The following is a 17,626-nucleotide window of genomic DNA, read 5'->3' on the forward strand; positions in this document are numbered from 1 at the left end:
CCGACCCCTCCTCTTGAGGTCTGAGCTAGGCTGGATTCATTCCAGCCCCTGGTTGAAGTCCCCCATTTTTCTGAGGCTCAGTTTCCCCAAGTTCCAAAAACGGGCAATATTTCCAGACCCATCTGCTTCCCATGTTTAGGGATCGTCCAAGTAAGATGCCGCTGAAAGCCCCAGGAACACAGAGTATCTCACGCCAGATTGGGCAGCCCCCCCCCCACCGCAAGCCTCCTGCTGACTCTCCCCGACCCCGGCTCGGGGAGCCTGGTTATCTCCCACTCCTGACACCTGGGCGGGGTTCACTGTTTATCTAGCAAGCGTTCTGGCTCACTTCCTGTGTGCTGTGTGGAGAGGAGGGGATGAAAAGGAGGACATGCTGACATTTAACGTGACTGTCCCCAGGTGCTGTACCCGTTGCCCTGTTTTCTGTTATTCCCCATGAGCCAGGAAGGTATGCACTGATATTCCCATTTCACAGATGAGGAAACTGAGGCTGAGAGAGGTTAATCACCCTTTAGGGTGCCCCCAGCCAAAGCAGGAGACTTAGTGGTCCACCTGGGAACTCTGTGGAGGAAACTGGCTTTGAGATGGTACCCCCCCCACCCCAAGCCCATTTGGAAGGGAGGGTCATTCCTGGTGGAGAGAGGCCATGAAGCAGGCAGGGTGAATGTGAGCTGGGGCCCAGGAGGGCAGGAGAGGGCGCTGCTGCAGGGGAGAGCAGGCAGGCAAAAGCGAGGACCAGGCAGGGGCCAAGGCTGGGGCCTTTTGGAGCTGCCAGTGTGGTCCTCAGATGGCTACCCCAAGCTGGCTCTTGGCAAGTGGCACCCTGGCATGGAGACCCAGCCCCTGCCTCTCCTCCCACTGCTTCCCCCTCCCTGCATACCCACACTGAATTTGCATGAATGCCACCTCCTCTGGGGAGCCTCCCCAGATTGAACCCTGGTGGAGCACCTGCCACTTCCTATTGACACGTACATTTGTGGTTCTGTGCCCCCTCCTACCCCAGCCCACTGTGTGCCCCGCACCAGCACATAGCTTGGGCCTGACACACAGAAAGGACTCTGGAAACCAGGAGGGATGTGGGCAGAGAGGCAGAAAAGTTATGAACATTCAGACCTGAGATGACTGGGCCCTATAGCAGGTGGAGAGGGAGCAGAGAGGAAGGGCTGCGGGCTTCCCAGGGGCCCGAGGACAGGGAATTGGCAAAGATATGTCTTAAACATCTAGCCTGGGAGAGCATGAATGGAGCCAATTCCTGAGCACTTACTATGGGCCAGGCCTTGGCACAATGATAGCGCCAATGACAGGGGCGGGACAGGTGCTCGGCCTGGGCCTTGGCACAATGATAGCGCCAATGACAGGGGCGGGAAGTCTAGCAGTAACACCAAGAGTATCTGGAAACCCAGCAGCCAGGTTCGGGGGAGCCCCCCATCCTGTCATTATCACACCCTCCAGGGGCTCTGTGGCCGGCAGATAAAGAGTTTGGCCCCTGTGCCCCCGCTGTCCCCACCCCCACCCATGTCAGGCTCCCAGCTCAGGCCTGGAGGTCAGGTCCTGCCTTTCCAGGCTGGAAGGGGTTGAACGGAGAGGGCCTCAGCCGCAGGCTGGACATCCCTGGAGGCAGCCAGGCAGCAGACCCGGACCAGTGGACCCTAGGGCCGCAGGAGACCAGGCCCTGACTCCTGTGCAGAGGGGAAGGGTAGGCCACCCGCAGCCCAGCATGCACAGAGCTCCTGGGGAGGCCAAGTGGCCTACGCCTGTCACCTTCACCTCTGCATCTCAGGGGCCCGCAGGAAGTGCCTGCTTGGCCTCAGTTTAAAGCAGAGGAAACCGTGGGGTGGGAGGGGAGGAGGGAGGTAGTGGAGAGGGAAGCTGGGTTTCCTGTCACGTGACCCCTCCTCTGAGCTCCCTCACTGCCCTGCCTGGCTTGGCAGGAGTCGTCTGAGAAGGGGACTCCTCCAGGGACTTTGTCCCTAGGTCCCCAGGTGAGCTGGATGTCCAGTGGAGGGAGAACGCAGAGGGTGAGGGGCTGCGGAGGGCCAGCTAGAGCCCTGCAAGGGTAGCAGTGGGTCCCTGCTCCTGTCTCCACGGCCGGGGCTGTAGCCACAGGTCCTCATCGGGGACTCGCAGGGTACCTGGGCAGACCTGGGCCTGGAGGCTGGACCACAAGAAGGAAGACAGAAGGGGGTCCCCGACATCCAGAGTCAGATGCAGCAGATGCGAGTCCCAGGAACTGTGGGGTTTGGGACACAGGCTCTTCCCGAAGGGCAAACTGGCACGTGGAGAAGAGCGGGAATTGTCTCTCCTCGGGGTGAAGGTGGGCGCAGGCACAGGTGGGTGCGGGGTGCAACAGGTCTTGGCTTTGCCTGTGACAGTCCAGACTTTCCGTGCCCTTTGGGTCTTTCACCCCATTTGACAGATGGGGAGACTGAGGCCGTCGCTGTGTGTCCCTCTGAGGGTTGGAGCGGGACCCGGGCAAGTGAACCCTAGGGCTGCAGGAGCCCAGGCCCCGACGCCGGCGCAGAGGGGAAGGAAGGGCCCGCCCCCAGCCCAGTGTGCACAGAGGCCACGGCCAAGGCCTTGAGGCTCATCCAACCGGAGCCTCATATCCCCCCCACCGGCAGCCCGGCGCCCCAGCCTCCACCCGTGCCCGCCGAGATGCTGCTGCCGCGGTCGGTGCCATCGGAGCGGGCCCCTGGGGTGCCGGAGCCGGAGGAGCTGTGGGAGGCAGAGATGGAGCGGCTGCGCGGCTCCGGGGCGCCCGTGCGCGGGCTGCCCTATGCCATGATGGACAAGCGCCTCATCTGGTGGGTGCCACGCGGGCGCCAGATGGTGGGTGGGGGGGTACTGCGAGGCTGCCCCGTGGGATGGTGTGGGAACACCTCGTCTGCCTGGCCCGGGTGGGCAGGGCGGGTGACTCAGGGGCGCCCCTGTCACCACCCCCGTCCAGGCAGCTGCGGGAGCCCGCGGGGGTGCAGACCTTGCGCTGGCAGCGGTGGCAGCGCCGGCGGCAGACGGTGGAAAGGCGCCTGCGGGAGGCAGCGCAGCGGCTGGTCCGGGGCCTTGGGCTCTGGGAGGGGGCGCTCTACGAGATCGGGGGTAGGACCCGCGCGACCCGCACCTCCCCTTGCCCTCTCTGGAGCCCCACTGCCCAGATCGGAAAAAGGAGAGTGGCATCATCCCACCTGCCTTCGCCCGGGTCCCCCGACCAATTGGCCCCTCCCCCCTCCCACCCCTTCCGCCCGCAGGCACCGCAAACCTCGGGCCCACGCAGCACCGCCAGGTGACTGTCAGCGGTACCTCCGGACTCGGGCCGGTGGGAGCCGGGCGGGCACCCCACCCCGTCCGGTGGGTCCGCCCTTGGACTCTCAGCTCGGCCCCAGCCCCTGCCCCGGCCTCCCTGACCCACCCGGCTCTCCCACTGCAGGCCTCTTCGGCACCGGAATCCGGTCCTACTTCACCTTCCTCCGCTTCCTACTGCTACTCAACCTGCTGAGCCTGCTGTTCACCGCAAGCTTTGTGCTGCTGCCCCTGGCCTGGCTCCGCCCCCCTGACCCAGGCCCCGTCCTGAACTTGAGTGAGTGCGCGGCCCACCAGGGAAGTGCTCCAGTGCCCACCTGCGCCATGGGAGGCTGGCCCAGGGCCCAGAGCGTGGGGACAACGCTGGGCGTGGTCCTGCCCTGCCGGCCCCGGGGCTCTCTCTCCCTGACCTCGCCTTGTGTGGGGTACACCTCTGGCACATCCTCAGGCCCCTGCTCAGGCCTCCCCAGGGTTGGGGGCTATAGAGCAGTAGCCCCAGAGCCTCACCTATGCCTTGGGGATCCCTCTCTATTGACCCCCTTCCTCCTCAACAGCCCTCCAGTGCCCTGGTAGCAGCCAGTCCCAGCCTGGCGTTTTGAGGTTCCACAATCAACTTTGGCATGTTTTAACTGGCAGGGTGAGTGAGGTCTGTCCTGGCTATGGTCCAGAGTCTGGGAGACCCAGGGAACTGGCTTCAGGGGACACAAGTCTAAGAGGACCTCTACTCCTCCAGGGACGTTTCCGCTCCTCAGGGGATGGTCTTACCTAGACAGACTGGCCTGGCCAGTGGTGGGGTTAGAGAAAGGCTGAGGCCACTCTGCCCAACATAGACTCATGGACACATGCCCCTGGTCCTCGGAGCCCAGCTGGTGTAGGGGGTGCCAGGGACAAAAGGGGAAAAGTGCCCCGGCCTTTGGGAGAAGCACTTCCCCACCCTCATCCTGGGAAGCCATGAATGGTCACCGATGGGGGCTCCTGGGTTCCAGTCGTGGCTCTATTCCTCAAAGCCCTGTGACCTTGGGCAAGTTGCCGAACCTCTGTGGGCCTCTGTAAGACGGGACACTCCCTACCTGATGCAGGGATTGCACGGGGGTTAACGAGATCATATATGGAAAGCACTTGAGCAGAGCCTGGTGCTCACCCGGGCTGAGTATCTTCGTCGCTATCCCCAGGCCTTCACCAACACCTATCTCTTCTATGGTGCATACCGAGTGGGACCCGAGAGCAGCTCGGTGTACAGCATCCGCCTGGCCTACCTCCTCAGCCCGCTAGCCTGCCTGCTCCTCTGCTTCTGTGGGACTCTGCAGCGGTGAGAGCAAAGCCCACACCTTCACCCCTTCCCGGGGGAACCTTCCCTGATCACCCCTTCCTTGGCAGGGTACCCTCCCATTGGCAGGAAGGCCCATGGCCCCACACAGCAGGCTACTGGGTGCTTCCTCAGCCCAGGCTCTGGTCACAGACCTTAGGAACAGGGCCACCGCCCCCTACCACGACTCCTCACTCACCAGGACCTGCAGCTGGGGCTGCAGGCGCCTTCCTCACCCCAAATCCAGAGCCGAGCCAAGGCTGAGGCTGGATGGTAGAGGTGCCCCTCCTCCAGCAGCCCCTGGTCTCCTTCCCCGCAGGATGGTGAAGGGGCTGCCGCAGAAGACTCTGCTGGGTCAGGGCTATCAGGCACCTCTCAGCGCCAAGGTCTTCTCCTCGTGGGACTTCTGCATCCGGGTGCAGGAAGCAGCCACCATCAAGAAGCATGAGATCAGCAACGAGTTCAAGGTGTGTGTGTGCAAGCGAGCACGTGAGATCCACGAGCTCCAGGTATACGGGAGCGAGTGCATGAGATTCACGTGTTCCAGGTGTGTGCGAGCAAGTGCAGCCGTGCCAGTGTGTGTGAGCATGTGTGGGAGCCTGTGGGAGCATGACGGAGAGCGTGTGAATGTGTGTGCATGTGTGGCCGAGTGTGAGGGCACATGTGACTGAATGGGTGATGGTGAGCACTCCTGTGAATGTGTGAATCTGAGTGTCTGTGGGAGTGTGACAGTGTGAGAGTTCGTGACTGTGTATGTGAGTGTGAATGGTTGTGACTGTGTGTGAGAGCGTTTTCTGCACCCTTTCCTCCCACGCCCACCCCACCTGCAGCTGCCTCTGTCTCCACCCTTCTGGGCAGGTGGAGCTGGAGGAGGGCCGTCGCTTCCAGCTGATGCAGCGGCAGACCCGGGCCCAGAGGGCCTGCCACCTGCTCTCCTACCTGCGGGTCAATGTACTCATCGGGCTCCTGGTGGTTGGGGCCATCAGCGCCATCTTCTGGGCTACCAAGTACTCACAGGACAACAAGGAGGTGCCAGGCAACTGCATTCATTTAATCCTGGCCAGAACTGCAGGGGGGAGACGGGATGATCCCATTTTACAGATGAGGAAACCGAGGCTCAGAGAGGTTCAATCGGTCGTGGCCACAGGTCATGGCCAAGACAGGCGGGCTCCCACTGGATATTCCCACCAACTGCCAGGCTGCCAAGGGGAATAGCTTACAGGCTTCCCTATTCTGGGCCTGCTCCAGAGTTACACTTTAGGGGACTATGGGGGGCGGGGAGCCAACAGGGGCCCCCCAGCACGCGGGCTCCCCTGACCTGCCTTTTCCCGCAGGAGTCCCTGTTTCTGCTGCTCCAGTACCTGCCCCCTGGGGTCATCGCCCTGGTCAACTTCCTGGGTCCTCTGCTGTTCACATTCCTGGTCCAGCTGGAGAACTACCCTCCCAACACGGAGGTCAACCTCACTCTGATCTGGTGAGTGCCACCCTTGGTGGGAACAAGTGGGCACGTAACAAGTCTGCATCCTGCTGCTGTTTTGTCACCTGGCACCTGGGGTCCCCAGCTGAGAGGCTTCCTCGTTCACTAGTGGCCCAAGGGAAGGCAGGTAGACACCTCACAGCACACGACCTCAGGGCCCCAGGTCTGAGGCTTTCCAATCCCCCACCTCCAAAGGAAGCCGCCAGTCTGGACCAAGCTCCGGCCATTTAGTGGAGCAAGGGACTGTGGCCAGGGGTGCTGGGAATGGGCTTTGCACACAGGAAAACCAGCAACATGGGACATGCAGAGCTTCTACACACCGAGGGTTTACTCCCCTTACCTGGACAATCCTCACGTGACCCGTGAAGTCCAGACCATCCTCATCCCCCTTGAGGGATGAGGAAACTGAGGTTCACATGGGTGAAGGGCCCAGCCAAAGTCAAGCTCATCGTGCCTGCCAGGTGCAAGTTCAAAAGCAAGCCCTCGACCTCCTGGGCTCAAGCAATCCTCCCGCCGGAGCAGCTGGGACTACCACCCCCAGGCTCTGCCATCTTCTTTCTCAGCACTTAGGTCCTGTCTAGACCCCCTACTTCTCCACCCCTCATCCAGCTGCAGAAATTCTTGTGTAAAGCCCACCTGAGCTCCCACTGGCTTCTCTCCCTCCTGCCACCCTCACTTGCCACTTGCCCTAACTGCTTTTCCCTCTGCTTCCTCAAAGTCAGCTGTGTTTGGTTTGCTTTGAAACTTTATTTTTTGAGGCTGGGCATGGTGGCTCACACCTGTAATCCCAGAACTTTGGGAGGCCAAGGTGGATCAACTGAGGTCAGGAGTTTGAGACCAGCCTGGCCAACGTGGTGAAACCCCATCTTTACTAAAAACACAAAAATCAGCCAGGTGTGGTGGTGCGCACCTGTAATCCCAGCTACTCGGAAGGCTGAGGCAGGAGAATCACTTGAACCTGGGAGGCAGAGGTTGCAGTGACCAGAGATTGCGCCACTACACTCCAGCCTGGGTGACAGAGTATGACTTCATCTCAAAAAAAAACAAAAACAAAAACAAAAAAACAAAACAAAACCTCTCACCTACCCCTAGCTCTCTCAACAGGAGAACCACTGTTCCCAGCCACTCTCTAGCCTCGTATCAGCAGTGGGAATGTTCACCTTTAGGGATAACATGCAACCAGGCACAGTGACTCACGCCTGTAAGGCCAACACTTTGGAAGGCCAAGATGGGAGAATCACTTGATCCCAGGAGTTTGAGACCAGCCTGGGCTACATGGCAAGACCCCGTCTCTACAAAAAATACAAAAAAATCAGCTGGGCATGGTGGCACACAGTCCTAGCTACTAGAGAAGCTGAGGTGGGAGGATCACTTAAGCCCAGGAGGTCAAGGCTACAGGGAGCTGTGATCGCATGACTGCACTCCAGCCTAGGCAATGGAGTGAGACCCCCATCTCAGAAAAAAAAGCAAAAACAGATAACATGCATGTGATGATGTTTCGTTTAGACAATCACACCTATTTGGTCTGGTCATGCATTGTGCAGTACATATGTGTGGCACATGTTTATGACATGCAAGCTTGTGTCAGTGGGCTTCAATGTCCATAGGCGGCGGAGGAAAGGAGGAGCTCGCCTGCAGTCAGGATCCTGAAAAGACCACAGGCTTCTCCACCACAGGGCTTGCTGCATGTGCCTCTCCACACCAGGCGTGAGGGAACGTGGCTGGACTGTGCAGCGTTTCTCAAACTGATTTAAAAATAGAACCCTTGGCCGGGCGCGGTGGCTCACGCCTGTAATCCCAGCACTTTGGAAGGCCAAGACGGTGGATCACCTGAGGTCAGGAGTTCGAGACCAGCCTGGCCAACATGGCGAAACGCTGTCTGATCTAAAAATACAAAATTTAGTCAGAAATCGCTTGAACCCAGGAGGTAGAGGTGGCAGTGAGCCGAGGTCACACCACTGAACTCCTGCCGGGGTGACAGAGTGAGACTCGGTCTCGAAACAAAACAAAAACAACACAGAACCCTTTTTTCCCATGAATCACCTGGAGACTCGGACTCTGAGAACGCACTTGGGACCACATTGCCACAGACAGAGCAGGTTGGAAGGAGGCTGGGCCCAGGATACAACATGATCCCACTCAGACATCAGCCACACCGGCAGCCTGGGTGGAGCCCGGTGCCCATGTGCCTGGGCCCCTCCGCCTGACAAGGTCCCTGCCCCCAGGTGCGTGGTGCTGAAGCTGGCCAGCTTGGGGATGTTCTCCCTCTCCCTGGGTCAGACCATACTGTGCATTGGCAGAGACAAGACCAGCTGTGAGTCCTACGGCTACAACGCTTGTGACTATCAGGTGGCTGGCAGCCCGGCGGGGCCTGTCTCTCCCTTCCTTCTCCCCAAAAGCTCACCTCAAACTGTGCAGAGCCCTGTTCCTGCCCCTTTAGTCACCTTTGAGAGACGCTGTCAGCAGGGCTGCCTGCACTGCGGCACACCTCCAGGGGGCGCCACTGCTGCCACATGGTGTAGTGTGGCTGCCCTGGCTGTGGGGCTTCCTGCTCTAATCCCATCCTCAAGGCCTGGGTTTCAACCTAACAATTCTATCAGACACCAGGCAAGGCACCTGTACCACAGAAACCCTCACGGAAGGCTAAGGGAAGGGAGGGCCAGGGTGGCTGTAAGTGGTGACAGGTCCCCTTCCCCTGCACCCCAGTGCTGGGAGAACTCCGTCGGGGAGGAGCTGTACAAGCTGAGTATCTTCAACTTCCTCCTCACCGTGGCGTTCGCCTTCCTGGTCACCCTGCCTCGGAGGTGAGCCCTGGGGTGACACCTCCGGAAGGGTGGGGGTGCCGCGGGCATGTTGGGGGTGGCCAGTGGCTACAGCCAAGGGTGAGTGGGTCCAGTGTGGAGCCCGGGAGTGAGCGGCAGGCTGTGGCCATGACCCATACGGCCCACGCATCTGTCTGGAGTGGTGAGTACCTGGACCCTCCCAACCCCGCAGGCTGCTGGTGGACCGGTTCTCAGGCCGGTTCTGGGCCTGGCTGGAACGGGAGGAGTTCCTGGTCCCCAAGAATGTGCTGGACATCGTGGCAGGGCAGACGGTCACCTGGATGGGCCTCTTTTACTGCCCCCTGCTGCCCCTGCTGAATAGCGTCTTCCTCTTCCTCACCTTCTACATCAAGAAGGTGACGGCTCATGGCTGGGGGGTATGGGGTTCGTGCCTCTGGGTGGATGCCTTGAGGCTGGGCTCGCCTCCTGCTCCTGCCCCCTTCCCTGGGTGTCAGCCCCCTGGGGTCTGCATAACTCACTGACTCCTGGTTGCTATTGCTTGCGCCCCCAGTACACCCTCCTGAAGAACTCCAGGGCGTCTTCGCGGCCCTTCCGTGCCTCCAGCTCCACCTTCTTCTTCCAGCTGGTGCTCCTCCTGGGCCTGCTTCTGGCTGCAGTGCCCCTGGGCTATGTGGTCAGCAGGTGAGGGGAAGAGGAGGGGAGCACCCAGAGGCTGGTAGGGGCAGCTTCTCACCCAGGACCCTAATGCCAGCCCCTCTTGGCCATCTCTCTCCAGCATCCACTCCTCCTGGGACTGCGGCCTCTTCACCAACTACTCAGCCCCCTGGCAAGTGGTCCCGGAGCTGGTGGCCCTTGGGCTCCCGCCCATTGGCCAGCGTGCCCTCCACTACCTGGGCTCCCACGCCTTCAGCTTCCCCCTCCTCATCATGCTCAGGTGCTCAGGGCAGCAGGGGCCATGGGAGGGGACACCTGGAGTGGGAGGTCCTTCCTTCCATGGGGGTGGTAAGCCTGTTCACCCCCAGCCAGGAGCCAGATGCAGAAAGCCAAGGGAAGCAGGGGCCCCTGAAAAGTAGGAACCTCCTGGGCCCACCCTCTGGGCAGCTGTGGGGATTGCAGGATCACCGGGGAAGCACCGTGTCTGGGTGGCCGCAGCTGCTGAGCTATTGGTATTGCTGTGCCAGAGGTGAGAGGATGAGGGGCTCTGCGAGGAAGGAGAGGAGGGTCCCATCCTCAGATACAGCAGTGTGCGGTGAGAAGACCCCAGTACCAAGTATTGTAGAGATTGAGGTGGGGAGAGAGGAAGTCAGGGAGAGGCGCCTGTGGCCCCAGGGGCAGCTGACCATGAATCCCCTTCCAACCCAAGCCTTGTCCTGACGGTGTGCATCTCCCAGACCCAGGCCAATGCCAGGGCCATCCACAGGCTCCGGAAGCAGCTGGTGTGGGTGAGTGTCCTCGGGGCTGGCGAGGGGACAGCAGCTTCAGTGGAAACCCTTCCCTGTGTGTGGCCAAGGGCCTAGAACATGTCTGAAGGGGTCAGGTGGGTTCTTCCTACCGGAGGGCGTGGCCTCAGGCTGAGGGTAAAGATGGGAAAGGGGAGGAAGAGAACAGCTCCGGCTCCTGAGACCGGAGCCAGACCTGGTAAGTACATGACCTTAGCGCTTTGGAGGCCCAGGCAGGAGGATCAGATCACTTGAAGCCATGAGTTCAAAACCAGCCTGGGCAACAAAGCAAGACCCTGGTCTTCACCAAAAATAAGTAATTAATTTTTTTGAAAAGAGAATGTGGCCGGGCGTGGTGACTCACGCCTGTAATCCCAGCACTTTCAGAGGCCGAGGTGGGCGGATCACCTGAGGTCAGGAGTTCAAGACCAGCCTGGCCAAAATAGCGAAACCCTGTCTCTACTAAAACAAAAACAAAAACAAAAAAAAAGTAGCTGGGCGTGGTGGCATGCACCTGTAATCCCGGCTACTTGGGAGGCTGAGGCAGGAGAATTGCTTGAACCCAGGAGGCGTAGGTTGCAGTAAGCCAAGATCGAACCATTGCACTCCAGCCTGGGCAATAAGAGTGGAAAAAAAAAAAAAAAAAGCCAGGCGCGGTGGCTCATGCCTGTAATCCTAGCACTTTGGGAGGCCGAGGTGAGTGGATTGCCTGAGGTCAGGGGTTCAAAACCAGCCTGTACTGTGAAACCCCGTCTGTACTAAAAATACAAAAAATTAGCTGGGCGTGATGGCGGGCGCCTGTAATCCCAGCTACTAGGGAGGCTGAGGCAGCAGAATCGTTTAAACCCAGGAGGCGGAGGGGCGGAGGTTGCAGTGAGCCGAGATCGCCCCATTGCACTCCAGCCTGGGCAACAAGAGCAAAACTCCATCTCAAAAAAGGATAATATGGCTGAGTGCAGTGGCCCACGCCAAGGCGTGAAGAGTGCTTGAGTTCAGGAGTTTGAGGCCAGGCTGAGCAACATAGCAAGACCTCGTCTCTACTAAAAATCAAATAAATGAGCTGGGCGTGGTGGCGCGTGCCTGTGGTCGCAGCTATTCCGGAAGCTGAGGTGGGAAGATCGCTTGAGCCTGAGAGGTCCAGGCTGCAGTGGGCTGTGGTCTTGCTACTGCACTCCTGCCTGGGCAACAGGGCGACACCCAGTTTCCAAAAAAAAAAAAAAAAACGACTTTAGGCTTGGGGACAGGGGCTTAATAGAGCTGAGGGCGGAACAGTCACATGGCTAAGGAGAGGCCTCAGGGTGGGGCCTCTAACGGGGGCGTGGCCTTGGGCTACTTGGGGACCGACTCTTGGCGTGGTCTAGAGCTGCATGGGGTGAGACCCTAGTGGGGCGTGGTCTCAGGGTGCGTTGGGGGCGGGGCCCTTGGAGGACGTGGTCTCGGGCGGGGACGTGCAGGGAGTGGCATCTGGCTGCGTTGTGGGCGGGACTCTTGAGGGCGTGGTTTAGGGCTGCATCAGGGCGGGACCCTGGTGGGGCGTGACCCTGGGAGGGTGTAGTCTCGGACGGGGCGTGGCCTCTGGCTACTTCGGGTGCGAGCTGGCCCATGGGCCGCAGAGCTGCTGCCGCTGCTGTCCTCACACCCGCTCGTGGGAAGCAGCGCCTGTCGCAACTCGCCACTTGTTCTCCTCACAGCAGGTTCAGGAGAAGTGGCACCTGGTGGAGGATCTGTCGCGACTGCTGCCGGAGCCAGGCCCGAGCGACTCTCCGGGCCCCAAATCCCCTGCCTCCCAAGCTTCGCGCCCGCGGTCCTTCTGCCCCGGATTCCCATGCCCTGGCTCCCCGGGCCACCAGGCCCCGCGGCCGGGCCCCTCCGTCGTGGATGCCGCGGGGCTGCGTTCCCCTTGCCCCGGACAGCACGGTACCCCGGCCTCCGCCCGCAGATTCCGCTTCCCCAGGGGCGCGGAGCTGTAACCCGGACTCCTGCCTCCCGGAAGCCTCCCTGGGGCCCCTCCAGGCCTCCTTACTCCATCTTCCAGGCCCCTGGCGACCACCGCCCCCCTCAGTGGCTCCAGGGCCTCCCTCAGGGGTCCCCAAAGACAGACACACAACCCCAGGGGCAGTAGGAAGAACATAGGGGAATTTTCTCTGTATATTTTAATCTCATCCCTTTAAAATGTCTATTTTTTATTGTATTTTCTATAATATACATAATCTATTAGTATAGTATCTCGTGAATGCAATTTTTTCTAGAGTGTGTTCTGCTGATTTCTTTTACAGCCATGAGTGCAATTTATACACATACATCTATTGGAAATGCTCGGAAGTTGTTTACTGATGGAAGTGCCTTCAGAAGAGTCTGGGGACCGCTTCCTAAGGAAGGAAAGAGCTGGCCACAGTTAGAGCAAGCCTGCCTGGGGGCCTGCTCTGTGTTCCAGCTGCAAACTGCCTGCATCATCCATTCCTGTTACTCTTCCTTCACCTGAGACGGTCGAGTCCACAGCGTCAGCCAGGGCCAGAGCTGGGATTTGAACCCAAGCACTCGGGCTCCAGAGCCACACTGCCCCAGTGTGGGGCTTAGAGGCTGCTCCTGGTCCTGACTGAGGGGCTGACTGAAGCCTGGTGAGAGCGTGCTGGGTCAGCCTCTCCCTGGCGGGAATCCTCTCCGTCCAGTCTTCTAACCTAGCAGCCTCACGTCCACAGAGCTGCCTTGGGAAACTTAGCAGAGCCCTGGCTTCCTGCAGAGCCCTGTTCTCCCAGCCTACTTCATGGCTCCCTGGTTGAACCAAGCTTGCGGATCCGTGGGGTGAAAGTACCCGCACCGCCTGGGCCTTAGTGGTATGTATGGGCCTGCATTGTGAGCAGTGGGCAGGGGCCCAGGCAGGTGAGGCAGCTGGCCACAAGGGCAGGGCTGGGCCCCCCTCCCAAGGCTGTGTCTGATATTCTTGAGCTTGTTCAAGGTTCCTTTTCCAAGCCTCCTGTTCTCCCATCCTCACCCCTGCCATGCTGCAGTGACTCTAAATCTGTGGTTCTCAGCCTTGGAGAACACCTGAGTAACTGCTACAAGCTGGCCACAGCCCAGCGACTCTGATGTGGTTGGTCTGGGTGTGGCCAGCAGCCAGGGCATCGGGACTTCTTGAAGCTCCCAAGTGACTCACCAGCAGCTGGGGATGAGAACTGTCAGGAGGGAAGGTCAGAAGTCCCAGGATGCACTTGAAAAGCCTCTAGCTCCACCAGTGACCAGCTCCTGGCTGGACTCCTGGTTTGGACTCAGCATCCAGGAGGCTCTGGCCTCTCGCCCTCAGGGCTGGGGGCTTCTTCACATGGTCATCGAAGACTTGGCCATTTCCGCCTCTCCTGTGGCCGTCCTTGTCTCACCCAGCATCACATGACCCATCAGTTCACCAACAAACACGATTAAGTGCTGCTAGTGCTGCGTCCTGTTCTGGGGGCTGGCGATGAGGCGAAGAGGGAAAGAGGGAGCTCTGTGTTCCGTCGAGGGGGCAACAAGCCTGGACCAGATGAAAGTGACTCATGTTGTTAATTAGCAGCTCAGGGCCAAAGATGGCCCCTGGACCAGCGGCCTCAGCATCACTTGGGAAAAGGTTAGACATGCACATTCCCAGGCCCCACCTCAGCCTCCTGAATCAGAGCATCCCTTTGGCAAACCGTACTGAGAACCAACCACGTGCATCACCAAGCGCTGTGAAGAAGACAAGCTTTGAGACCTTGAAGGAATCATCAAACTCTGGGCCTCGGTGTGCTCACGCAGGGTGAGACAAAGACGCCATGCTCCTCCAAGTGGCCTCCAAGATTAAATGAGCAATGACTTTTTTTTTTTTTTTTTTTGAGACAGAGTTTCTTTCTGTTGCCCAGGCTGGAGTGCAGTGGCAGGATCTTGGCTCACTGAAACCTCTGCCTCCCAGGTTCAAGCCATCCTCCTGCCTTAGCCTCCTGAGTAACTGGGACTACAGGCACCTGCCACCATGCCTGGCTAATTTTGTTTTGTTTTGTTTTTGTTTTTGAGACAGAGTTTTGCTCTTGTTGCCCAGGCTGGAGAGCAATTGCACGATCTTGGCTAACTGCAACCTCCGCCTCCCAGGTTAAAGCCATCCTCCTGCCTCAGCCTCCCGAGTAGCTGGGACTACAGGTGCCCGACACCACACCCGGCTAATTTTTTGTATTTTTAGTAGAGATGGGGTTTCACCATGTTGGCCAGGCTGGTCTCTAACTCCTGACTTCAGGTGATCCACCTGCCTCGTCCTCCCAAAGTGCTAAGATTACAGGTGTAAGCCACCAAACTCGGCCCATACAGTCACTTTTGAAGTGTCCCCCTGGGGACCTAGAAGTGCAGTGGTGGCTCCTATTACAATGTGGTCACTGGCCTGAAGGAGCCAAATGGGAGATGATGGGGAGCGGACCTGAGGCCCCCTGTGATCGGGACCACCCAGGAAGACAGTCCAGGGGGCCTCGAGTGATGAGCTTCTTCCAGCATGAGGGCTCTTGGAGCCAGTGACAGGCAGGACGTTGGAGAAAGGGAGGCTTTGGACAGGAGCTGAGGGCAGAGAGGGGGCCTGAGCAAAGATGTGGTAAAGGGGCCACGGTGGAGGCTGGGAAGCTGGAAATCTAAGGCCTTTAGACTGGGATGCAGGGCACACGGGGACAGCCAGTGTGAAGACGGAACCGGCGCTCCAGCAGCGGGTGCCATGGGCTGGGATGACTTTCTGTAGATGACGGAGCTGGGGGCCATGACCTAACGAGGGGCTCTGCCAGGAGCTTAGAAGTCCTGCCCAGCAGGGAGGGACTCTCTGGGGCTTATTGCAGTAGATGCAGTAAAGGTCTCACCAGGCAGGAGAGCCCACCTAGTGAGAGGTGACAGCATGCTGGCAGCCCTCACAGCCCTCGCTCGCTCTCGGCGCCTCCTCGGCCTTGGCACCCACTCTGGCCGCGCTTGAGGAGCCCTTCAGCCTGCCACTGCACAGTGGGAGCCCCTTTCTGGGCTGGCCAAGGCCGGAGCCGGCTCCGTCAGCTTGCCGGGAGGTGTGGAGGGAGAGGCGCGGGCGGGAACCGGGGCTGCGCGCGGCGCTTGCAGGCCAGCACGAGTTCCAGGTGGGCGTGGGCTCGGTGGGCCCCGTAGTTGGAGCGGCCAGCCGGCCCCGCCAGCCCAGGCAGTGCGGGACTTAGCACCTGGGCCAGTAACTGCTGTGTTCGACTTCTCGCCGGGCCTTAGCTGCCTCCCTGCGGGGCAGGGCTCGGGACCTGCAGCCCGCCATGCCTGAGCCTCCCCTCTCCCGCCATGGGCTCCTGCGCAGCCCGAGCCTCCCCGACGAGCGCCACCCCCTGCTCCACGACGCCCAGTCCCATCGACCACCCAAGGGCTGAGGAGTGCAGGCGCACTGCGGGGAACTGGCAGGCAGCTCCACCTGAAGCTCTCTGCGAGATCCACTGGATGAAGCCAGCTGGGCTCCTGAGTCTGGTGGGACTTGGAGAACCTTTATGTCTAGCTAAGGGATTGTAAATACACCAATCAGCACTCTGTATCTAGCTCAAGGTTTGTAAACACACCAGTCAGCACCCTGTGTCTAGCTCAGGGTTTGTAAACACACCAATCAGCACCCTGTGTCTAGCTCAGGGTTTGTGAATGCACCAATCGACACTCTATATTTAGCTAATCTAGTGGGGACGTGGAGAGCTTTTGTGTCTAGCTCAGGGATTGTAAACGGACCAATCAGCACCCTGTCAAAATGGACCAATCGGTTCTCTGTAAAACAGACCAATCGGCTCTCTGTAAAGTGGACCAATCAGCAGGATGTGGGTGGGGCCAGATAAGAGAATAAAAGAAGGCTGCCTGAGCCAGCAGTGGCAACTTGTTGGGCTGTTTTTCTATACTGTGGAGGCTTTGTTGTTTGTGGTAAATCTCACTACTGTTCCCTGTTTGGGTCCACGCTGCCTTTATAAATTTATAAGCTGTAAAACTCACTGGGAAGGTCTGTAATTTCGCTCCTGAAGCAAGAGTAGACTCTGAACTCACCAGGAGGAGTAAACAACTCCACACGTGCCACTTTAAAAGCTGAACACTCAGTCTGAAGGTCTGCAGCTTCACTCCTGAGCTAGGGAGACCATGAACCCACCAGAAGGAAGAAACGCTGAACATACCCAGACAACAGAAGGAACAAACTCCGGACACACCACCTTTAAGAAGTGTAACACTCAACCACAAGGGTTTGCAGCTTTATTCTTAAAGTCATGAGACCAAGAACCCACCAATTCCGAACACACTAGGTGGGGTGTCCCAGCTGCCCCCAGTGACTGGGAACTCTTGGGCCCTCCCCTGCCCCGGCCTGAGAGACTGCCCCGTCTTTCTGTGCCCCTGCAACCGTCTTATCCTGGCTACGGCAGCTCGGAGCAGACTCCCACCCGCAGGACCCTTCTGGGAACACAGTATGGGGGAGGAAACACGGAGATGCTGGGATAGAGCATTTGTTACTGAGGACAGTGATCTCTGGGCCAAAATCACAAAACAGCCTGAAGCGGGTGGCTAGAGAGCTTTGGGGGGGCCCCCAAGCTCCACGCAAGGTGACCTGGGGGTGACTTCGAAGGCGTGGCTGCTGTGTCCTGGCCTACTCTGCAGTCTGGACGGGGTGGGGGCAGTGCTGCCCAGAGAACTGGTCAACCAGACGGGTGCACAAGTGATTTCTGGGGGCGAAGGGGTGCAGGAGAGATGTTTGGGTTTCCCAAGGCCTGGGGAAAATGGCCCAGGACTCTGCCTTTGCTCTCTGACCTCAGCTTCCCCACAGATTGCGAAGAGGAAGAGCTCCTCATGAGCTGCCTTAACTCAAGGTTCCCCTGAACAGCACATGGAGAGAGAAATGAGTTTTCCTGGTTTCCAGGCAAGAGGCTGCCAGCAGCCCGGGGCCTGGGCAGCCAGCCAGCTCCCCCAGTGATCTCTGTGTCCCTTCAGTCTTCAGTTCCCTTCCCCACCCGCCTTCAGCAGAAGTGAGAACAGACGTTGGGAAGGGAAGCGAGTTTTACTAGGAAACTCAGAGAAAATGCTCTTGCCCCCCAGCTGGGAGAAACTGAAAACAGGCCAGTGGGTGCACAGGAGGCAGGCTCCAGCCCCGCGACCATGGGTAGCAAGGGGCAGAAATGGACTCAGGCCAGCTGGGAGAGGGGACCACTGAGGGGTCAACAGAGCCAGTCTGCAGCGACCTCCAGGACACCTGCACCTGCCTCCCCACCATCCTTTTGGCCACTCCCTGGTCAGCAGGGCCACTCCCTCAGACCAGCTTCCCAACACACCCAGGCCTCTGGTGCAGCAAGTGCCTGGG

General features: G+C 59.3%; 1 protein-coding gene across 16 annotated transcripts; it reads left to right on the forward strand.

The window, feature by feature from the left end:
- The first annotated feature begins 1,860 nt into the window (after positions 1–1,860).
- On the forward strand, positions 1,861–12,527 carry TMC8 (transmembrane channel like 8). Of its 16 annotated transcripts, none has more exons than XM_063617226.1 (17): positions 1,886–1,982; positions 2,128–2,314; positions 2,417–2,804; positions 2,948–3,096; positions 3,425–3,574; positions 3,852–3,934; positions 4,470–4,606; positions 4,923–5,070; positions 5,462–5,632; positions 5,938–6,077; positions 8,306–8,429; positions 8,787–8,884; positions 9,075–9,258; positions 9,414–9,544; positions 9,639–9,797; positions 10,227–10,305; positions 11,994–12,527. In XM_063617226.1, exons 3-17 carry the CDS (start codon positions 2,656–2,658, stop codon positions 12,270–12,272), a joined length of 2,181 nt encoding a protein of 726 aa, XP_063473296.1. In that variant the 5' UTR covers positions 1,886–1,982; positions 2,128–2,314; positions 2,417–2,655; the 3' UTR covers positions 12,273–12,527. The 16 variants fall into 16 exon arrangements, with proteins under 16 accessions (XP_055099478.1, XP_063473298.1, XP_055099475.1 ...); XM_063617230.1 differs by having other exon boundaries at positions 1,891–1,982; positions 11,997–12,527; XM_063617225.1 differs by having other exon boundaries at positions 1,915–1,982; positions 2,101–2,314.
- The last annotated feature ends 5,099 nt before the right edge of the window (positions 12,528–17,626 follow it).

This window comes from Symphalangus syndactylus, chromosome 14, assembly GCF_028878055.3.
Source record: "Symphalangus syndactylus isolate Jambi chromosome 14, NHGRI_mSymSyn1-v2.1_pri, whole genome shotgun sequence".
Lineage (NCBI taxonomy): Eukaryota > Metazoa > Chordata > Mammalia > Primates > Hylobatidae > Symphalangus > Symphalangus syndactylus.